Source organism: Phlebotomus papatasi, chromosome 2 (assembly GCF_024763615.1).
Source record: "Phlebotomus papatasi isolate M1 chromosome 2, Ppap_2.1, whole genome shotgun sequence".
NCBI classification, from domain to species: Eukaryota; Metazoa; Arthropoda; class Insecta; order Diptera; family Psychodidae; genus Phlebotomus; species Phlebotomus papatasi.
This window is the reverse complement of record NC_077223.1, coordinates 52,531,746-52,556,616: the sequence shown is the minus strand read 5'-3', so window position 1 is coordinate 52,556,616 and position 24,871 is coordinate 52,531,746. Positions and strand designations below refer to the sequence as shown.

The 24,871-nt window shown below is 32.2% G+C and overlaps 1 protein-coding gene across 7 annotated transcripts in view; it reads right to left on the bottom strand.

Annotated features, from left to right (window-relative positions):
- LOC129801469 (dual 3',5'-cyclic-AMP and -GMP phosphodiesterase 11-like) overlaps window positions 1-24,871 on the bottom strand; it is a 136,745-nt gene that overhangs the window by 30,613 nt on the left and 81,261 nt on the right. For 5 of the 7 annotated variants that reach the window (XM_055846556.1, XM_055846558.1, XM_055846562.1 and 2 more), the window contains 2 exons: window positions 10,527-10,584; window positions 2,318-2,332 (listed from right to left, as the gene is read on the bottom strand). In XM_055846556.1, coding sequence (XP_055702531.1) covers window positions 2,318-2,332; window positions 10,527-10,584 — 73 coding nt within the window. The remainder of the gene's footprint in view (window positions 1-2,317; window positions 2,333-10,526; window positions 10,585-24,871) is intronic. The other 2 variants (XM_055846559.1, XM_055846561.1) reach the window with 1 other exon arrangement.

Sequence of the window (24,871 nt, the reverse complement as noted above, 5' to 3'; positions counted from 1 at the left end):
ATTTTGTCAGTCTTTGATGCAAAAAATTGATTTTTTTCTGCTCAACGTAAAATATTGATGAAAAATTGCGTTTTTTTTCCATATCTTATTGAACGTTAGAATATTAGTTGTTCATGTTTTTATATATGACATATTATTTATATTCTAAAGAGAAAACGATTCCTTTCGAGAAATTTTCTTTACTTTTTCTCAATTGTCGCACATTTCTCATGGGAAGAAATCTTGCAAAATATTTACAAAATATCTGAGTGTTTTAGGAAGATGAGTGACATGCATCATGTCGACATCATGCACGTTCTTTGGCAGAGCTTTTTTGCCTCAAGGCTCAAAAAAGCTTTAGTGACAGAAAAAGATACTCCATATGTATACATTTCTTCATGGAAAGTGTCGCTATGTATCAAAAGTTATGCGATAATATTTTATGGCATGTTTTCTCGGTTATTCCTGACAGACAAAAATCACGTTCTCAATAAATTTACTCAGAATGCGTGTTTAGGGATGTCGAGCTTGACGAGAAAAAGATACATACCAAGAAAAAATAAATATTACCCCTGTTTTTTTTTTGTGTAGTCTTGTTAGGTAATAAGAACGTTCAATTTCTTAATTGGATGCTAGGGAAAGATTTTTAAAATATATTCTTACATTACTCTGTAATACTGCAGATTTGTTTTATTTAATGCCTTTTCTTTTTTATTTTCTGAAAAAGTTCTATGCAGAAATATTTTGAAGTCATAGGGGAAAGTACACTTCATTCGAATCTTCGTGCTTTCGAATAATGTGAATTTTATTTTGTTTTTCCTAAAAGACTTTTGTGAGCTCTCCATACGACCTAAATAAAAGGGTTATTTTGAGCAGTAAAGTTACATTAATATACCATTTTTCGAAAAAAATCAAGCTGGGCCTTACAATTACTTTATTTAATTCCACAATTGTTTTATATAACTAAATTATATTACGCAAAAGACCATATTATCAATGTATACCCACAGCACAAAGTATCCCCACCTACTCTTATTTTATATTATTTATTTTAAAATGAAATAAAAAGTTTATACAGGAGCAATCCATCATTTCTATCCACCTCAATACTTGTAATACGTTATTTGAAATTTCGAAGTGAGAAAAGTTCAACTACTGCGTAACTTTTATCATTATTTTTTTATGCCATGAAAGAGCTGTATACAAAAAAAAAACAAAAGCAAAAAAAAATCTTTTATATACTTATTCTTTTCATTTTTCTTTTAATCTCACCTTCGTGTTTTAATTAAATTCAATTTCGCCTGGCCGAGTAGACACTCCAATTATGGCATATATTCATGAAAGAAAATCTACAGAGCTTTCGCGGAAGCTCACCAAAGAATCTCATTAACAAATATGATTTCTTTTTGCAACACAATCGTGCTCCGGTAATACCTTTTTGCGATGAGCTTCTCGCAAAAAAAAGAACTTCCTTTGATTTTTCTATAATTAAAATTGCGATATCTTATTTTTATTTAACGAATAAAAGAAATTCCAGAAGATTTCTCTGAGATTATAACCAGAGACTGGCAATAAATAGAAATATAGATACTTAAATTTTCAAGTGTTCAACTATACTACAAAATTATTGAATTAACTTTATACGTAAAATAAGCTTCGCTCTTGGATGTTGCACCGAAACTCAATTATTATCCTTCACCCTCTCTCTCTCTCTCCCTCTGTCCATTCTACAAACTTTTTAATTACAGTCTATGTCTATTAGGGTATCATGATAGTGTTCAGAGATCAAGGGGATTCACATGCAAGTTCAATTTGGAGTAGCAATTTGTGGCTGCTTTTGATTCTATTTTGCAGAATTTCTTTGAACCCTAATTTACCCGATGATTTGATCACATAATTGAACAACAATCACGACAGGTGTGGTTATTAAATTTCTAGAATAAATTTGAAGGAAACAGGGAGTGGATTTCACCATGTAATTAACTATATCATTTTTTCAATTAGTTAGCATGTTATTGCATTGCAATCATAAAAGCTAAATGGGATTTTTTGTAATTAAATTACATTTGAATCCTCAACTATAAATTATGGTAATGAACTTTATAAAAAGAACTAAAAATTGTTGGTTTCGAAAAATTATTACTATCTATCGGTTTTTGCTACAAAATTCTTAATTTTCTTCCTTTTGTAAAAGCGTTCTCTTCGTCAATTTAATTTTCTAAAAGAAGGGTTTTTTTGTGTGAAAATTTCTAGCTTCTTGTTTATTTGAAAAGCTCTTATGCATAGGATTTATAAAAATCGAAAAGGAATAAAATATATATTAAATTTCCGTACATACCAGAGAAGAGAATGCCTACAAGAGAGAAAGAAAGAAAAGAAACTTAGTGAAGAGTTACAAAAAAAAAAATGAAACTTAAATCAAAAGCCCGCAAATGACGACATTAAATTAAATGACAGAATACGAAACAAATCACAAAGGGAGAAATGCCAGCAGATGTTGAAGATGAAAAAAGCTCCAATTTACCATTAATTTAAATATCGCACACATTGGAAAACAGCTCATCGAGTAGGAGGGTGGCTTTCACCAACAGACTGAGAAGAAATATGAGGCGAAGATTTATGTGCATTTTCACTTGTTCGCGCGTGAAAGAAATAAAAATGTAAAATTGTGCGGTAAAATTTATTCAAATTTGGGAATAATCGAAAGACGCTGACAGAAGACACGTTGACAGACAGAAGAAAAAAGATTGTGTGGGAAATGTGGAAGGAGTATATATCGCCCAAAAATTTTCAACGCAAGAAAAAAAGCTCATTCATTGCCACGCAAAGAGGGAAAATGTTCTTTTGGATGGTAGAAGGGCATGTAAAAAGCGTTTGAAAAAGTGAAAGAAGACGATGAAGCGAAGGATTCTCAAGCTTTTTGCTATTTAATTTTTTTTTTTGGACGGGAATGGAATGGTAAAAAAAAGAAGAACTTCATGCTGTAGTGAAATGTTTTGCGTTCTACTCTGGATAAATGTTGACTTTAATTAAAAATTTTCTCTTCGCGTGAAAATTGTGATTTTTTTTCCATTTCGTTCGACCTTAACTCTTATTTTAATATATTAAACATCAACTCTTTCAATCTGCACTCTGGATTTTTATGAAGTGCAGAAGGTTCAGGAGTAATTATTAAAATGATGAGTGGGGGTCGTGCGGGTCATGCAATTTAAATTAAATTGTTTTTTTTTCATATCATCAAATCATATAATTGTGAAATCACATCGCTGTGACTGAAGCTTTAAGTAAATGAAATTTTCAAAAACTATATTTATTTTTTGGTCTTCGAGACCCACGTAACCCCTTACGCAAGATGGAATAAATTAATAGATGCAAAGTTTTCTGTTTCTAAACCTTTGAGATTAATTTGAAATTTATTATTTTATTTAAATAATAAGAATATTCAGCTATTATTTTTTTTACAATTGTAACAGCACTGACCTAAGGTGTATCTTGACAATCGAGGAGATAACCTATTTCCGGGTGCGTTAGGGGCGGTTATTCTTTCAGGACAGGGAACAAGAATATTTTTGCCAAAGCTTTCGATGCTTCTTTATCCACTGAAGAGGGCGCGTTGTAGCGTCGAAAGCTTTGGCAAAAATATTCGAGTTTTCCTGTCCAAAAAGGATAACCACCCCTGATGCACTCGGAGGCAGTTTATCTCCTTGATTCTCAAGATTATTTTTACAAAAAGTTATTCTTAGCAAAGGCAACGAGTTTTAGAGTAAACATAGATTTTTTTAGTATTTTTTATTTTAAAATATGAAGCTAAATTTGTTCCATTGTCATGGAAATTAAATCATAGAAAAACCAGATGACTAAACCTCGGGCCTGATGGCGGTTTAAGGAACAAAAGAACTTTAGGATCGTGTCTGAAACATTTTGTTTAACCATATATAGTTCACTTATTTGTCCCCCATAAAATTCATTTTTGATACTGTCTCTGCAGAATATTGCGCGAAAAAATATCTATTTGAATTTTAGATAGAATTCACCCAATCTTGTGTGGAATTTTCAATTTTCTTCACCCAATGAATCATCTATTTTTGGGGGGCGTATATGTGTCAAGAATTGAGGCACCAACTGTGACAATCATGTTTAGAACGGTTGAAAGATAGACTCTCCCAATTTCTATTACGATCCAAGGAATATTATATATATATAAAAAAAAATAAAGGAAAAGAGGAACGTCTAAAATGCCAGTGAATGTGTGAAATTCATGAATTTATATCATCGTTACATTCAAGGCACATAGCTCAAATGTTTTGTTACTTTAACCATTTTCATTGTAGATAAAATATACTTGGGCTAGAACTGATGCTCCAAGATGTCATATATATTTATATATACATATATAAATACCCAAAGGCTTAGTTTATATTCAGCACAAAGTGTGGGTGAAAACAATTCCTTCCTCTTGTTTCAAGGGTGCCAAAGACATAAGGATTCTCTTGCTCAAAAGGGCGACTAAACTACCACATTGAAGGATGAGGTGAGGAATTTCTCTTCTGGAATGCTGTTATTATGAGATCACGATCTGTTTTCTTGGACAATGTCTACATTTTCTCACAAATTTCTGTCGCTTTGTAACCGAAATTGATGCTCTTTCCACGTTCTCTAATAAAATTACTCCGCAAGCTCAAAGGGTTTTATAGTCACTCGAAGAAATATTGCATAGTCTGTAAGAAATATGGTCATATTGTAAATGTCTGCAAGGCAGAAAATACATATATTGCTCTAAGCATAGACGATACCGATTTTATTCAACAAATTTTAATGAGATTTACAACAATGTTTAAATCCGGAAGACTCTTATATTCAAAACATAAAAAGTTAATAATTTTTGTAATACACATATTATAAGGATTCACAATTTTGAATAGAGTGTTTAGAAATTCCAGGTTTGTCAAAAAGTTTGGAATTCAGCTAGTTCAACGAATTATATAATTTTAACTTATAAGGTTTGTTCATAATGTTTGTTTATGTTGTATATTTAACTACTTTTTTTTGTTTTTTTTAGTAAATTATAATTTATTTATTAGTGTGTGTGAACGCATTTCTTCACCTATTTGGCATGTTGATGTCCATCAAGATTACATATAAATTTCGATCGGTTTTTCAGAAAAGCATTAATAATATCAATCGAGGATTTTATTTAGTTATACATAGAAAAAATATTTTGTAAAATTGTTCGTAAATGTTTGTGAATTTCTATTGAGGAGTTACTAAATGCTTGTGAATCGCATAATCCGCAAATAAGTTTGTAAAAGTTTGTATTTTTTTCAAAAACATCGTTCGTAAGATGATCACTTGATAAGCATTTTTTTTGTGCTTTTACAAACATTTGTTTGTAAATGTTTGTAAACACAAAAAATGTTAGTACAATTTTGTCATTTATTCGTAAAATTTTGCTAGACAAACAAAAAATGTATGAACAAATGTTTGTAAAAGAACAAAAAATGCTTAAGTGATGATTTTACGAAGAAAGTTTGTGAAAAAGTACAAACTTTTACGAGCAATTTTACGAAATATTTTTTTTTCTGTGTATATGAATAACAAAATAAGAATCCTTTACAAAAATTTCACCTTCAGAGAGTTTGTATAAAATCGAAGTAATACACGTTTCTGAACTAAAAAATCACTATTTCTAACAAATCTTTAATATTTTTTAAATTAAAATTTACATCTGCAAATCACGAAATTAAAAAAAAGCTTCTTTTTGCATGCATGGCATGAATAATGAATGCATGGTATAAATTGATTTTATATAATATTATATAAAAAAAGCAACAATAATCCAAAGGGCATGATCTATCAGAAAATACTGGATAATAAATTTTCTGATAAATACCCTTCGATATTGAGGCAAATTAGAGACCTTTCTGCACGCAATATGGCTATTTGAATTGGCTGGTTTTCATGTTGAGAGAGGAAAATGGGTTATAAATTGTAAATTTTTCTCTCAATTAACCTTATCACAATTTACCATCTTACAGATGAACACTTAGAGCAGCCTAAGAGTTTAAATTGACCCCTAAAAGTAGATGTTTGAATGGTTTATTATTACCATCGGTTTTTTGCTTTTACAAAAAAAAAAATAATTGACCAAAGGTGCGGGTCAGGAGAAAACTTTAAAGCACAGTTTTTCCCCTTCACTAAACTTTCGCCACACATATAAATAATTCAAAGTTGTATGAGCTTTCGGGATCGTGTGCTTTTCTTCCCTCAAACCAAATACTTTTCCCTGAGATCAATTTACATAATTTATGTGCATTTTGTGTTTCTGTATCTTTCAAGATGCAAAAGGATATGTATGTCTTTCTTTAGGATGGAGACATAAAACGGGTAAAAAAAACACACCAATATAGCTTGAAAAGGGGTGTATGTTTAAATTAAATTAAGGGCTCAGTGTAATTTATTTTTGGCTTTCTCCCTTTTATAGCAAAGATGGATTTTTATGAGAATATTCAAGGAAATTTCTACCATCTTGCGCACATTATTCTCAATTAGGAGTCACTAAATTGATAAAGAGCGAATGCACGTGAAAAGATACAGGGTTTATGCTTATATGAAGTGCTGGGAGAATATATTGCCAGGATGTCGAAGAATAAATTTTGGTAGGAGAATTGACAGGGTGTTTAAAAATTCATATGAGTATTTCACTGTTCAATTTAATTATTCATACCAATAAATTCTCAGCTTAATGGGTGATTTTCAATGTTTAATGCGTAGAAAAAAAATCGGGAAATTGCATGCATTCATGGTGACTATGTAGAATATTCTATTTCAATTTAGAAAATGTATTAAAATTGTATTTCATGATTGTATGCAAGAATCGGTACATTTGATGCAGTATGGCACATATCCTGCAATATTCTGCAATATGACCATGCATTTGGCATCATCTTCAATAAAAAAAAATATATTGCAACGTAATTATATTTACAGGATTTTAAATAAAAATGAACATATATTTCTTAACTTCTGGGCAAACCGCGTCTGTTGTCCCACAAAAACACCGCTTGACATAGAAGTGCGGCTTCCCTCCTTGTTTGCTCACAGTCAATTCATGTGGTTTTGCATTTGTGTGTCTCTTTATCAAATCATATGCCATGCAAATAGTTAAACAGCTGACAAATTTACCTCAAATGTGGTAATTAAGTAATTTCTTTCAATATCTACTGCCGACAACGTGAAAACATCACATTTAAATTATTTGTATAGAAGTTTTCAATGACGAAACAACTACCGACAATGTTTTTTTTTTTTTCAATTTTGTCAGAGGCATTTGAACTTTTCAACCTCTCAAACCAACTTCCTTTGTTGTCCCTCTTAGTTCCAGTGAATAAATTTTTATGAGACACATAAAATTACAATGAGCTTTTGCGCTATACACAAAATAATGTACACCCCAATAGTGTGTCAGAAGCACTGTAAAGTGTATGCTTTTCGCCAGAGCTTTCTCGGAACAGGGAAAGTTGCTTTTCCACCTAGCATTTCTCAGAAGTGGAAATATCAGAAAATTTTTTTAATGCGATTATAGGCAATTAATTCATTTGGTATATTTAGGTTGAAGATGTAAAGACTAATATATAGCTTCGAATGTTCCTTAATTGGACCTCTTGAATTTCGACGAAGAAGTCTGACCAAGAGGATTATATAGGGGAAAAGAGGGCTTGATACCAAACGTTTCAAACTTCTGTGTCATTATTGTGCTCTATGTGCTAAGGTTTAAAAATTCATTTGTACTTTAAATACAATTGAATTCCATCAATTCAACTCAATTTATTCATCTCATTTTCATCTTTTTGCTCCCTGCGACCACGGCCGTCTTATGCCCTAGACACACTTACAATTTAAGCCGAGAGGCAGCTTAGTGGAAAATAATATAAATGTAGCTTAATCATTATTTCGAATATAATTGCGCTAAGCTGTTTCTCGGCTAATTCTCAGGTCTGTTAAAGGCCTTACGGCGTTATCACACTTGCACATTAAAATTTTAATGTGATTCACATAAATTGTCGCTTGTGAGCGTCCAAATATGTTATTTGTGTCTTTGAGTCACTTAAAAAAAAGTTTAAATTTACCTAAAGCATAAATAATTTTCACATTAAAAAATTAAAGAGAAAATCGCATTGATTTTTCGCATTAATGCTATAAATCAATTTACATCAAATTTTGCGGGCCAAGTCTACCTTTTTATCAACAAATAGATCAAATTTTGAATATAAAATGATTCAAACACACAAATTACACATTTGGACTCTCACTAGTGACAATTAATGTGAATCATATTAAAATTTTAATGTGCAAATGTGATAACACAGTTAGGGTAGTTGACTATTTTTGGGTACTTTTCGAAATGTCAACTGGGTGAAAAAACATGGAGAATAATAGTACGCAATATCATAAAACCTTAAACGCATGAACTTTGGAGTAATGGGAAGGTCAGAGTGCTCCTATCTGTATGAAAAATGCTTTTATATAGCACTTAAGAAGTCTTTCAGCAACGAAAATGTGCACATTCAATAGAAATTTACGCAAAAAACGTTGATCCTAAATCCTCAGTGTATGATAATTTGGGTTGATCTTTTACCGCCAAATTTTTCGAGCTGAGTATTCTCGAGGATCAGCCTTTGCCTATTTTTGGCATAGGCTGTTTGGAATGTGGGTTGTGAATATAAATATAATAAATAAAGAAAAGGAATTTAAAAATTTGTCAATCAAAAGACTTGCAACTTTCTACTAAATACTGAAAAGAACACTTTTTAAGTACACTTTATGATCTTTGTAGAGCGTATGGCCTATTCGACACATGTCAACCCAGTCGACGGCCATAACCCATCAATCCTAATCCTTTATTCCTTTGACACGCCCAACCCTTACCATCCCTACTTTGGGGCTCTTATTGATAAGTAACTGTCCTCAGTCTTCAGTGAGTGAGTATCAGTCGTCATGGACGGTTCACTCTCATGAAGCGAAAAATGGGTGGCACCTTCAGTTCTCCAATTTCACCCTAGGTTTGTAATTTTATTTAAGTGAGCCCCATCAAGGCTTATGGCGCTGGCACACCTTTCCAATTGAGTGAAATTCAATTGATTGAAATCTTACCTCTCACTCTTTCAAACTGAAATCAGATATAGTTGTCTCTTTCTGCCAAATGAAATTTAAAATTGAAATTGAAATTTCAATTTCCATTTGAAAGAGAAGAGGCAGCTATATTTGATTTCAGTTTGAAAGACTAAGAGGTAAAATTCAATCGATTGAATTTCATTAAATTGAAAAGGTGTGCCAGCGCCATTACATCTTAAATAAATTTACACAATAGAAAAGCTACAAGTCATACAAAAGAGCCCCAATCTCCCCTATACTGGTTTTGGAAATGTCGGTAATTGATTGAAGGAGGGAAATCATTCGAATTTGTTTCTGTCAGCGTTTTAGAAAATGTTCTTGAGGGAGTGGATTTTCGTCAGAAAAGCTCCTCAGTGCATATTTACATCGAATTTCCTTTCCTACTTTTCCAGCTTTTCTCCTTACCATGCAAATAATATGGAATGCTCATCCTTCTCCCGCTCTTTATTAAATATTCAAGTTACAAGTAAATAGAAATTGCTCTTTGTAATCGATTTAATTTTAATAAGAAATTACTTTTTCTTCGGGTTGAGCGGAAAAAATTGGAAAGTGAGAGAATATCTTGGAGATGAAAGCTTTCTTTTTAAAGATGAAAGTTCACCGATTGAGTTTTCCCAACCACTTTTCTTGGCCTTTGCTATCACATGGTGAATTTTATTTGATTGGAAGGGAATTGAAGAAAAAAAAAAATAGAAAATGGAACTATAAAGAGGAAAGGAAAAATCTGATTTTTCATCTCTCTACATCTTTTTCCTTTTCTTTTCTACATCACATACACATACACAGACAGACTTCATTCAATTAATCAAGAAGGGAGGAACGGGAGAATGGATGAGAAAAGCTCCCTTTTCGGTTCATTGTTCACCATTATCGCCTTGTTTGGGGACTTTGCAGAATTGCCTTTTGTGTCCTGCCTTCTCACCACCGAATAGTCAGACAATCTAAATTTGCAATTTTCCACTCTCCCCACTATATATTCAATGCTGTGGTCTTTGTCAATTTATTTTTGTGTCTTCACCTCAAGTGGAAACAGTGAGTGATGAATTGATAGAGAAATCACCATGCAATTGTCTCGGAAATCATTGTGGTTAGAATCTCCATGTAATCACCAGCAATTACTGATTAATAGAAACATGAATGCAACTCCCTCATCAAAATCCCACTCATTAATTAGATTTTCTTTGCTATTTTCTCCTAGATATCGTCTGGAGTTTTGATTGTTACAAGAAAAAAAAAGCAAATATAATAATAAGCTTTTTGTGAATGTGAAATGAACTATGTATTGCTGCTATCGTTTAAGTCATATTTCAATAATATCAAAAGTAAAAACGTTGAACGGGTAAAATATAAAATATTAAAATACAAGATATACTTACGAATTAGGCGTATGTAGATTGAGCTGTCTGTTGTCTCCATTGTGGCCACATCAGGTGCCTGCAAATGAAAAGATAAAAGCTCATGTCAGAAATATCCCAGTGAGATGAAATAGTCGCAAATATTGATAATCGAATGATTTCTAGGATGCGCACAATCAACCAATGGGTTGGAAAGGAAAGTTTCTTCCCCACATGATGAGCTTTCTGGGAACGTTATATTTCCCAAAGCTCTTGTATTAAGGATTATAAATTTAATTTTCCAAATGTTGCCTCAGTCACCATGGAAATTTCCCCACAAATTTCCACCTCTTAAATCTTGCTGGATTAAAATGTCGAAAGCTCTTTCGCCAAATGTTTGCTTTACAAATATTACATTTTTTTTCTTGTTAGTTCTATAGCTCTTTTCATTTTCATTTAAATATACGTTTCTACTGAAAGCTCCGTGATTTTTTTTAATGCAAAGAATTTCAAAAAAAAGAGGAGTGTTTTTTTTGTGGATTTACTGAAAATTGGAGAAATTGAAACTCTGGCAAAATGCCATTAGGATCGCTCGTCTTGCTTTGATTGTTAGACCAGCAACTCAATTTATTATGACTGCTAAGGGTGGCGTCTTCAATTCTTGCACATTCCCAGAAAGTGTTCACTTGAGCTTTCGATGCTGCCAGTGCAAATATTTTTCCTCTTTTGTGGCAAGAGGATTCCCTTCCATTCGGTGCACCATTTGAGCTTTCAGCAAATTGCACTCTCAGTGGGAGTTGTAGTTAAGCGAGAATGGGATCTCTTGTATAATGCTAGGGAAATGATTCTGTAGTCATATTTTCATCCAAGATTGAGTGTTTGCTAAGGCAAAGATGAAACACTAAAAAAGCATCACAACAGTTAGATGGAACTTTCAAAGATTGTGAGGGTTTACTATTTCACGTGAAAAGTGACATTATACAATTTTCAAATCGTAAAATCTAAAAGGTTTATAGATAACTACAGAATCTAAAAGCTTATTATATGAAGTTGCTTATATAAATACTGAACTTTTTCGTCCTTTCTTTTAATGCATATTTTACTGGTTGGATTATCATTTCTCAGTATTATGATTTACCCTTGTTTGAAGTATCCTTTCTTACAAAGATGGTTCGTCTATGTCTCACCCTGAGCGCTTATCGAATTTCTTAGTCCTATTCACATATACTGGAATCCCTTTAGAGATGTATCTACAAAAAATATCTACAACACCCTTGTCCCAAAGCTTCCAATGAATTTTTATGGAATGAAAATTGTGAGAGATATATACAAAGAAATTGCTGACATGTACAAGAAAAGGTTTCTTATCCGTCATCTTTCATAGTTGCAATTTCCTTTGCACATATAGATATATTTCAAAATATTCTTTTTTATTATAAAATTCCTTGTTATAGCGTTTTCATAAATTTTGGCTTTGACGTATTTTTCTATCTTGAAATTCGCTATTTAAGTCTAACTCACACATTCGCTTTAACGTTCAATTTAGCTTTCTCCAATATTCCATTTCCGGTTAAAACAGGAAACAAATACTTTTAATATTTTACTGCTCGAAGTCAAAGAGAGAGCAGCTATATAATCTGCTTTTCCCAACTTGTCACCGATCTGGAGCTTAAACAGTATGAGATATTAGCTTCCGGTCTTCGGTGACCCCCAATAAAAACATTATCTCCAGACATTTCTTTTTCTTTTCCTCTCACCCCCCCATTACCTCCAAAACCATGTTTGTTTAGTTTATTTCGAAAACGGCACTATAGGTCTCTTTTATTTTCGGATATGTTTTAGATTTAGATGTAGCCTAGGCGAACATTTCGTCCAAACATACCTATGACCAGAAAAATTGCAATTTTGAATTTAGTGGCGGATAAGGATGAAAATCTTAGTCATCAATTGGTAATCGGATACCAAGAACAAAATTGATTGAGGTCCGCATCATTGAGGATTAATAAGAGGCTCTATTTTAGTGTCAAAAGTGTACCCAAGATTTTAGTAAGAGGAGTGACCAAATTGGATGATTTATCTCCAAAACAAATCTTTTTTTCGGGCGCAAAAAGTGTTTTCTCGAAAATTTGCAAAAATAAGTTCAATTTTTATGAATATGAGCTTATTTAAAAATCAATAAAATCCTTATTAAGGACCTTTAGTAAAAAGGAACTGTTTTTCGAGGAAACTCTGTATTTTATTCTATTTCTATTTTCGGGTAGAAAACGTTCTCATGGATCTGAAAATCTTTTTATTGGAGTAAATTTCATTTGAAGCTTTCGAAAATAATGTATCAAAACGATATTCTTAAACCAAAAAGGCTTTTAGACTCTTTATCGACATAAATCTTATTTTAATCCGATTTTGATGATTTTAAGTGGTTTAGATAGAAAAAAAGTCTCTAAAACGTCTAAAATATTTCCAAAATGGGCTTTTATTGGGTGGAAATTTCGATAAAGAAAGGAAATGTTCTTTTTGATGTGTTTGAAATTAAATAATTAATTTATATTCAATCTTTTGCATAATTAATATATTTCATCGATTTTTTCTTTTATCGATTTTAATCCAAAGTAGATTTTGGGGGTTTTAAAAAGCTCATCGATCTAACAAAAATCATTTCAAAACAGTAAAACTACCTTGAGTGAAAATGTCCTTAAGGTGAGCTAAATGTTTTTAATTATTTTTCATTTTATCCTTTTATTTATTTATTTTTTTAATTTTTTTAATATTGTGTAAGAACGGTAACAGCCCCTGGTCCCTGCCTCCGTTCGCTATGCACCTCTTCAGCGTTCAATTTGAGAATTGAATAGTAAATTCGAGCTTTAAAACTTGCAATATTCAAGGGAACTTGAAAGAATTTCACATGAAAGCTGTTCAAGGGCCCCTTTGGGGTAGGGGCCCCGTCAGCATTGTCACTTTGCAACCCCTATAGCCACAACTATTGAAGGTCAACGGTCAATCACTTTAGAGGGCTCATTTTTTAACCGATTTGGTTAAATTTGATTTTTTTTAAAGGTATTAACATATCTTATCTGGCTATATCAGTACCAATCGATAATATATTGGTCAAGTAATCGTAATTGATTTATTTTTCTCGAACATCTTTTTTTTATTTGCGCGTAAGCATGCTGCTAATTTATTTATTAATATTAAGTAAAACAATCTCTTTTATGATCTTTATGATTAACGACTAAAAATGATTTAATCATATAGGATAACTTTTTCAATAATTTTCTTATATGTTATTTACAATAATAAATATGTCCCAATTTACAAGTTTTAGTTACTAAAAAAAAGTTATTTTGGAATATTTGCTCAAATATGAATTATGTTATGCAATATTTTTTTTAAAGTTTAGAAATATACATAAAATGTCTTAAAGTTTTCTGGAGCAAAGTCACCTCCTATGGTGCTTTATAGTTAATTTTCACGTCCACAGGACCACAGGGGATTGTGATGAAAAAGTTTAAATATTGCTGTAATGCCATTGGACCGTGATTTGCATACATTTCTATGTGCTTTTCTTTTCTCCCAAGAGGAGAAATATGATGGATTTTCCATGCCAGACCAAATGAAGAATGATACTCAAGAGGAAAAGTCTCAAAACTTGCTGATGGGGTCTATTTCATCCATTTCATCAGCGGGTGGCTTCTTCCTAGGCAGCAAGAATTGCCCCGGAAATTGGAGAAGATATTCCAGTGCTGCAAATGTTGTAAAATATTTTCATTGGTATATGAATTTCCCTTCCGAGTGTCTTTTTCTCTAACTTCACCCAAGATGAAAAATGGAGAGAAAATTCTAGCTACTTTTTTTTTAGCGCTGTCGTTGAATTCCGTCCCTTTTCTTCTGTTCCGGAGAGGCATGTATATGCTATCACCCCATAAATATTGAACTTCTATAGCGATAGCTTGAGATCGAAACAGATTCCTAGTCATCGTTTTGGGAGCTTTTTATCGTTTCTTTGGCCGTCTTGTGCTTCCCCTTTCGTTTTTCTCATTTTCATTCATTTCCATTGATTAAACATCCTTTCGGATGACACTCATTCAACTATCCAAACTCTAGCATTTAAAATTTTGAGAAAATCTTGTATACTCTTGTTAAAAACTGGTATTAAAGATTATTTTACTTTCAAATAGTGATCATTTACGATTAGATATGAAAATTTACCAAGGCTACATAAGCTTAGATTTCTTTTATAAAAACTAAAAAATATTAACTATTTACTTCCAAAATACCTCTAGGGTAAGTATGCCAAATTTCGGCATAGTTGCATGCAAGCGCCAAAGTCTCAAGTTTGAAATATAATATATTTAATAGCAATTGATTTTTTTCATTCCTTTTTCTTAAGGAGTGTTGCTTAGAACCTTATAGACAGTTTATCGTCTTTATTTACTTTAAAATCATTCTTAATACATTTTAAAATGAATAAAAATGTAGACATAGCTTTGGTGCCCTATTTCGACCACCTTCATTCTCATAGTTCCTTGCCCTTCAGGAATTCTTTCAATGCTTTTTTCACGTCATCTTGTTTGTCGAAGCTACATTTTTTTGTTATTCTTTTGCATTGTATAATCTCTGGACTATGTAAAAACTAAAAATTCATGAAAATTCGAGGAACAAAAAAAGTGGCCGGAATTGCAAGCTGGCCGGAATTTGGCACACTTACCCTATAGCATTTCTTTCCGTTGAAAGAAATTTTGGGAAAATGTTATGGGAATATTAAACATTATTCCACTCAGTTTTTGCTTATATACCAAGACGAGTGTTCTAAAATAGCATCGAGTGGGACTGAATTGCAAAGAGAAAGAGGATTTTCAGTACTTTGGAAACGGACTTTTTATCCAGAATCCTCCCACGACTATTTCTTCTAGCTTTAGCGCTTGTTTTATGGTACAAACTTCTATTCTATGATTCTCATTCCAGAGTGTTGAATTTGAGGTTGGTGCCTTTCCCACCGCTTTTCCGGGAATAATTCTACAATTTCGCTGCAGTAGTATGGCAATTTCTTATTATTCATGGGTTAGAATGGAAATACTGAGGATTTAGTGGAGTGGTTTTATGGTGTATTATTACTCATAGTCATCCAGATGGGTCAGTTTTTCTTAGTTCATTGGAGGGTTTATTTGTATGACAACGAGGTACTTGTCTATTTTCAGTCTATGACGAATAAAAAAGTGCCTCTTTTTCTTGAATTCTCTGCCAAACGAGCCAATTTGCAATAATTTTACTTCATATATTTTTTTTATTTTGGTCTCCATATGAAAAATGAATTGAAGATGTCAAGAAAAAAAAACTCAGAGATTTTCAACTCATTGAACATTAATTTATAATGTTTTTTTTTTGGTGGCAGCAAGATATTTTTAAGGTTTATATGGGACTTTTTGTTTGGAAAATAATTGAATTCCCACAGAGGTCGAAGCTCTAACGTCTCTTTTAATGGATTTTCTTACAAAGTTGCTCCATAATTTTCTGCAGAAAATACCATTTTCCTTGCGGTGAAAAATGAGACGCACAAGATGTAATTTTTACTGCATTATTCATCATTTTATCTGGGAATTTTCTGGCTCCGTGATTTTTTCATTCTGCATGCGTTCACAGAAAACCCGAAAAAGCTAACAGAAAAGAGATATTTCATATTCAATTTCCTGCCCAGTTCATTTTCCCCGAAGGATTTCACCGTGGGAAAATCAATCATCTAGCTTATACTGAAAAGCATACAAAATTCTCGATATAGAAAAAAAACTTCACATTTTTGTGCAAAAAAACTCTATTTCATATAACAGCATTATTTTCAACTAGTCTAATATTTTTGCTTTTGCAACTTTTTCGTTTTTTAGCTTTCCTAGCTAATTGACATTCGCATAAAATGGTACCAACAAAGAGTTGGACTTTATATTTTCTTTGACGAGCTTTTAGGATTGCACATAAATAAAAAACAGACGGATGGAGATGGGAACGTTTTTTAGCCATCCACATATTCGTGATCAGGAACTGGCCCAACACACACTCTTAGAAAAAATTAGTTCGTACAAGCTCATATGCAGTTATTAGAACTATAAAATATAGTAAATATAGACCCAACTATATATTTAGTTTGGGTAACTAAATGAAATAGTTGACCACAGTTAGTTAAAGTATCCTTTTCATTTAGTTATCACAACTAAATCAAAATAGTAATGGGTACTATAACATATTAGTTCCAATTACTAAATAAATGGGGTTGATACCCATCTTATTGGCTGTAATAACTATATCATATTAGTTGTGGTTACTATATAGCATTCATTGTGATGCATATTTCTTATTAGTTGCTTAAAATTCGAAAGAGCTTCAACGCATTACTAAAATAAAAACCACTCTTTACTATTGGAAAAGTAGTCATAACTTTATGAAAATATAGGCCCATCTATTTACATTGGTTGTGAGAACTAAAAGGAATTAGTGACCAATATTAGTTGGGATAATGATTTCATTTAATTAACACAAGAAAATAAAATTGTATGAAAGCATTATGAAATAATTGCCGCAACTTATCTACGTAAATATTGTCTTATATTCTCACTACTAATAAATTTATTATGAGTATAATGTTTTAAGAATATAAGAACTATTTTAAATAGATTTGATAATAATCGCCCGAACAACTAATTTTCATTAGTAATCACGTCTAAACTTTTCTAAGAGTGCATTTTGGCAAAGTTTGTGAACATGAGATTTTGTTAGGATTACGGAAATTATTACTAGCAACAAAAAATCAATGTAACCATTACAAATTAGTATCAAAGTGTTGTAGTTTAAATTTGCAATTTGTGAGACATATGCAAAAACGAAAAAAAATCTCACGATGCGTTTTCGGGCAATTCCGAAAATATGATTTTGGTGGGAAATAGTGAAAGGGTGAGGGATGGTAGAAAAATGACAATTCTATGTTTCTAATCTATTTTTCTAAATGTAAATGGTTTTTATTTAGATGAAAATATGGAGGGTCTCGCCAAGATCTCAAGTGGCTATCAATAACCGTTTGGCTTCAACATCTGATGACGGCTGGAAGAATAGACGAGTAAACAAACAAAGGGCGAACTGCATGACATAATTTTTTAATTGCCTGATTTGCGAAGATATCTTGAAAAAAAAAAGATCTCCGGGGAGTTCAAGACGGAAATTTCGGGGTACAAAAAACAAATTATATACCGCTCTCTCGATAGAATTCGAACAGTAAAATAATATATTCATGAACTTGACCGAAAATTTTATCTAATAACGTCTCACAATTTTAGCAAGCCGAATTAAGGGGAAGCTTGAATTACAAGGTTAAAAGTAGTCTATATTTTTTTTATTGTTTAGTCGATAGATAAACTATATAAAAAGAATATACCATACATTTTTGAAGTCCATTTGAATTATTTCCGAAGATACAAAGCCGAAAATAAAGGAGGTCCGACCAGGTTTTCAAGCATTCGGGCGAACATCCAAAACTTTGAAGCGCGTTTTCTCCACTTTCTATTTTGACAATTCCTTTTGGCGGGAAAAATTAAGGAAAACATATAGACCGAATAAAATGAATTAAAGATTATTCCCTTCAAAATTAAATTCCATTCTAGTTCATCCTAAATGATACTCAAAAAAATATTTTTTGATTATCTTTTAAAACGTGTTAATGTCAATATTTCGTCTGAAATTATGCAATTAAAAAAAAACTAGAAAAAGTTCCTATTTCACAATTTCTCCGGTTTTATTTATATTTTGGTTTAATCGGTTTAACTATGAAATACACCTATGAAAATTAAAAATTCTTCTAGATTTTTTTCTCAGACAAGAATTACGATCTGTAAATTTTCCACCAATTACGCAGTACTGCAACGAGTCGCTCTAGTGGACTACTTATTGGTCCGCCATTTTCTAATATATTTCTTCGAAAAAAAATAATTTAAGCACTTGTAATATGTATAAATGTTTGCCAAAAATTTCATGAAGCTTGGTCTTTTCCTTTTCCGTCAAAAACAAAAAAAAATCGCGAAAAACTGTTAAGTTTTGGCCTTCTAATTTAGGCCACCTCTTAACCAAGCAGTCCTATCCCTATGTGACACATGTATCAAGAATCAGATCTACATTAAGTTGAATTAGGCTAATCAGATGACTTACACTTAATATCTCTTTCTTTGAAAAATGACATTTCATTTTATTTTTAAAGAATCATCAAATATTTTATGAATTTTAGCTATGAAAATATTAAAATATTTTCTGTACATGATAAAGGATTGTTCAAAAAACATGAGGTACACTAATAGTCTTTTGGAATCCAACATCTTTTAATCCATTTCAGCACGTACAATTTTTTTAGGCATAGCTATATAAAAGTTGTGACAAAATTAACTTATTTCTATTCTGCCGAGAGTGAATGCTTTGTTCAAGAGGTTCAAGACAAGCATATCTTGAGAGAAAGGAAGAAGTCTATCAAATATCATTCCTCAAGTATAGTTATTTGTAATTTAAGTGCCTATTTGTGTATATTTAAAATGTTTGTGTGGCATTGCGGCTCAAAATGCGGGATGAAGGATAGAGGACTGGGACTGGGGTTGAGGTCCTCATTTAAAAGTCAAATGTGCGACGTGATGCAGTTCAAGGAATGAATATTTAATATTTTCCTCTGACTCAAGAGAGCAAACAGCATGAAGAGCACAAAAGGGAAAAAAGGAACGCTCTTGTCTGCCGAAGGATTCTACGTAATTTCTTTAGTGGTTCTTCCTCATATATTTTTTCACCCATCTTCTTTTTACTCAAGAATTCACGAGATTTTCTCAGAGTTTTTTTCTCTTGGTTTTCCTGTTCAGAAGGTAAATTTTTTTTCATGTTGAACACTGGAAATAATGCTGTCAAGTGTCTGCTGGAAAGTTTATTCACATCCCCAAGAGCTTCCTTGTAACATGTGAGATTGAAAAAAAATCTCACCTATTGTGGTAGTTACTAAATTTCACGTTTTCCGATTAAGCTTGAATCTTGGTAAAGTGTTTTTTATTGCTCCTTTTTCATGGAAATCTTGAAGAGAAACCAGTGTGTTCAGTGAAATTTTGAAAAAAATAAATTGAAATCTATAGAGGAGACTGGGGCATAAATGATATTTTTGTTTACCTATAATTTGTGAAAAACATGTTTCAATTAGACTGATAAATATTTAATTTAAATTAATAAAGAAGGGAATTAATTAATCTGAATGAATTGTAGTTTGTTTATTCATTCTAAGGAAAACTATTATAATCTACTGTCTAATACTATACGTGTCTCATTTAGTCTTAATACGTGTCTAATTTCGGCTTAACCCATTCGTACCTATCGATTAATATATTAATCAAAAAATAGGCGATTTTTGATCATTTATTTCTGGGTAATTGATGTCCGAATTTCTGTCGGGAATGAATTTTTCGTTACTTTGGTCTTTCAATTTCTTTGAAAAAATAGTATGACAGCGATGGAAATACATTTTGTTGTTCTTTTCTTGCTTCGCGGAAGTCATGCAAAATTTTTGCTCAAAATGGCGGACGGAAAATACGACATCCCGTCAAATTTCTTAAAATTGACCTCCATCCTCTTTCCTGATTTGAATTCTGATGGCTAATTCGTATTCTTAGATAGTTACTCTATCTAAATCAAAACAGTTTGTAATTAATTAATGAACAGCTTTTAAATTTAGTGACCGTTAAGACGCGTGTTTGACAAGGGTTCCCCGCGCCCCCATGATAGATATTTTTTTCTTTTTAAAAAAATCATCTATTAATCTGTATGAAACTAATTCCAAAATATGAACAATCTATTTCAAGTATTTCTGGTATATTGACTGAATGGGTTAAAATTTGTGGAAATGTTGCAGAGATCATGCCAGAATACTGGAATGAAAATTACAACAAAAACAAAAATACAGCTAAAGAATGAAAGATAATAAGATATAGACTTGTTATTTTCGGCAAATAATCATATACATAGTCTACTATTATGTATTCTATTCTGTCCCCCTTAAACATTTTGTTGTATTCGATAAATTGAATTTAAAGGAAAAAAAAATTCAAATTCAGCTTCAACTCCAAACAGAACATTGACAAATTTAAAATTGGTTCACAGTATGAATCTTACCTACTGTAAACTGATTCAGCCACATCACTAGTTTATTATCTGAGTTTTTTCGGAAGAAGGTGCGGAAATTAGGAATTTCTTCATCATTCCAATCAAACAACTTTTTCACACATCTTTTCTTCCATGTCCCTAACCCGCATTTCCACAAATCCCAGATTCCCATCAATAGGAATGATTTAGCAAATGAATTCATTTTGCCACCATCCATTCGGTCAATTCTTATGAACTTTCTTTTGCCAAATAGAAATAAGAAGTTGTGGAAAAAGTGTCCACGATAGCAAAAACAATAAGGAATTTTGTTGTACTATAATTCTCCGATGGCGTGTTTATTTATTATTACGGCATAGTTTCTCATGTAATATTAAAACAACGATTCGTTAATAAATAATTTCCGCATGTGACAAACCATAGAATATTATTTATGTGTCCGGATTTTAAATTCACGAATTATCGTATACACGGTCGACACAGACACACTCGCTATTAAATAAATAAATATAAATTGTGAAAATAGATGATTTATGATTACTTTCATGCCATGTAATTGACGTTCAAATCTCACTAACAGCATAATTTATTCACGTAAATTGCACCATAGAGACTCCATAAACAATCTTTATAGTAGTTTTTGCTGCCTTTGGCTTTCAGAAAAGTCTTAATAAATTTTTGAGGAAGCTTAACACGCATTTGTACCAAATCTTTCTTTTCAGAGTACAATGAACATCTATTCACTAAAAGTGACCATCAGCTGGATTATAAGCCAAATTAGTAATTGTCTTAAGGGGTTATATCTACCTCATTTTTTATCTTCTTTTCTATTTTGCTACGTGTTAATGATGTAAGAGCATAATCTATTGTTATAGGTGCAGAAAATTAGATTTTTTTTAAAAGTAAAGGCCTCTAGGGGGAAGTGGGGCACCTTTGAATGTGGGGCAGTTTTGAAATTGGGATTTTTCACCTATTTTTAAATAACATTGAGCCTTATCGTGATATAATTTAGCTGCACAAACAGACTGAGATGCTTAATCCCATTATGATTTGGCTCAATTCCATTTAAACATAGGAGAATAATTCCAATTTCAAAGCTGCCCCCCATTCAAAAGTGCCCCACTTCTCCTACACTTTGGGAGCAATTGTCGTCAAAATTTGTAATTTTGATAAAATTTTGATGTTTCCGTCTACAGCAGTGCAGACGATTTCTATAAAGCTTAACTCAGTAACTAACAAGTTTTGAAGTAACTAAAAGAATTGAAATAAATTTGTGTTCTTTTGCACGTAATAACCTTTCAAAATTAATTATTAAATGATTTATCAGCAAAGTACAAAAAAATATTTACAAAGCACTGTGGATTTTAGGTCTTCACCTAGATATAACCCCTTAATTTTTCTTTTTGTGGAATAAGCTCTTTAGCTTAGAGTAACAACATTGTAAAATATTAATCGGAGGGTTCTATTAAATTCAAAAAGGTATCTCTCACCGTTTGACCTCTAATAACAAGCTAACCTCGAGATGTATTTTTTTCTTAAAATCTTTCCGGAGGCAAGTTTTTTTTTCTAATTTTAATGTCGATGTATTCAAAAAGGAAAAGACTTAATAAATTGTCGAGTAATAGTGTAAGTTAATCGTAAAAGTTCAGATGAAAATATTTAGAGGAACAGATGAGTGTTAAATATCACAAGAAGCATCACTTTAGGTTTAGACTTTTCGTAGTGATTTAAGGCATAGAAAGAACATCTTATTGAAGGAAAATAGAGTGACTTTTCTACTTTTCTGCCTTGAAAGCGCTTTTGGAAGAAGAAAGGAGCATGGGTGGATTTTCACTGAAACTTTGTGACTCATACTGAGCAAAGAAAATGAACTAATCAGCACTTTTTTGCCACCCCATTTTCTTCTTCACGTGTCGGCAATTTTGATAATTTCATCTTTGGAGCTATACCATCCAACGAGACACGTCAACAGATTGAAATGGAGTGCTGCTGGAAATACTAAGTGAAATGTGCGCCCAGGATTTGGGATGTGTCAATAAATTAAAAGTGATTTATGGGCAGTGGACGTGCTTTCTGTTGCGGTATGCGAGCTTTTAGTAGTGGAAGCAACTCACCAGACATCGACAAATTGTTCTTTGGAGTTGTGTTAGAAATCGGAGAAATTTCTCCATAATTCGCCACAAGAAGACACACGCGATCATTGCGAAATGTTACTCAAGACTGAAGATCTTCCCACATCGTTCCATTCAATTTATATGCCTCAACACCGCAAAATACTAGCCCAATTTCACGAGAAAGAACACATTGGGAATTTACACGAAAGAATTTCTCGTCACTCATATTTTATTTGGTGCTTTTCTGCAAACAAACATCATACGTAATATAGCATACCGGATTTTTCCCAAAGGGGTACATAGCTAATGGAATTCAATTTTACTAATAATGATATCGATAAATTTTGATAGAGAGCATACTTAGTAAGAGATGATTTAATAGTTTATTCTTCATTTATAATGAAGGGTAAACTCTCGTCATTATTTACTTGACGAAGCAGTGATAATTTCCTTACATAATATATCATTCATGAATTTGATCAGGCCACGTTACAGTCAGAATATCTGAATACTTAAAGTTAATAATAATAATAATAATAATAATAATAATAATAATAATAATAATAATAATAATAATAATGCTGGCACAACATTCCATGAAGGAACAAGGCCTTCAAACGAGGGGATTTCTAGACATGCATCATTATTTTTTTCTTGTACGGAATGAGATTGTTAGTCCCATGTCCGTGGAATCAAGTAGGGGAAATGCTCATAATTTTGTCCAGTTTCTTATTTTGGACACTTTGAGGATAACATTGGACACTAAAAATAAATTGATTAAAATGATGGATTTTTATTCCAATATTTGATGAATAATGAATTCTATCTAAATATTTGTTCTTTTTGGAAGATTTTAACACTAAATACGTTAAAATTTGAATATGATTTGAGTTGAAATTGCTTTGTTGAAAATTCAGTGTGAGCAATTGCTTACGAGAAATATGACAGAACTTCGTGGCTTACTTCAGTCTTATTTAGTTTGTTTTACAAAGTTTGTTCGCTGTTTTTGAGTGATATTATTGAATATTCATTGAATATTGTGTTGATTCACGTTACTGATGATTTGTACATTTGACCTGAATTGAGATTTGCCTTGTGAATTATATTTTTCGTGTGAAAAATGGGAAATTTTTTAAGACATTCACCAGTGAGGTGATGATTCTTATTTTGGACAGGTGTTTTTCTCACGAAATTTCGTGAAGTTTTAGCTTTTGTGATGACTAGGTTGGACAAATGCCTGGAGAAACAAAGGAGCATCATCTCTACGAAAGAGATGTAGCGAGAAATGCCTTGAAAGGCTCCCGGAAAGGTCAGGGAATGAGCGAATCCGCACGTACTTGGACCACCGAAGTCAACTCACTTTAATGAATGATATGGAAAGTTTCCGGGCTTCTTGTGACATTCTACGTTTCCCTTACATGAACAGGAGGATGACTTGGTAAGATTGGTTCATGAAATGAAGAACACTGGGCATCCTGTTGAGGCGGATTAGCTGTCCAAATTTACAGTGAAGTTGGACAAATTAATAAACAAGTTGTCCAAAATAAGAGCCAAGGTCACCTCTACTTATCAATTCATTTTTAAACGTATTAAAACTAATTTTAATAAAAATAAGACGATAAATAGCTTGCTAAGTTTCTAAACAACCCTTCTGAAAAGAGAGAAACAAGAAATGTCAATTAGTATAGAAAATATCGCACTTCAAACTTGGAACTTCGATGCTTATAAGCAGACTGTCCAAAATTATGAGCACTTCCCCTACAGTGAAGCTCACTGGATGCAATCCGAACACCTTTAACGCCAGAAAAATTCCTGGGTAACCTAAAAAGAATTCGAACCCGGGGCATTTGCATCATAGAGCAAGTGCTCTACCACTTGACCCAATGAGTGACAATACTTAAAGTTAAGTATTTTATTTATCATTGACAAAATATTAAGATGACACTACTGAATTAACTTCCTCTTCTATTTTTTTACGGAAATGGGGAGGGGCGTTCCTGGTGCAAATGGTAAGAGTGTTCAGCTCTTGGGCGATGTGCCCCCGACTCTACTGGCACAGTTGTAATTTCGAGTCCCGCACGGTGCAAATGATTGAAGCATCAGAAAGGACAATTTTTACGA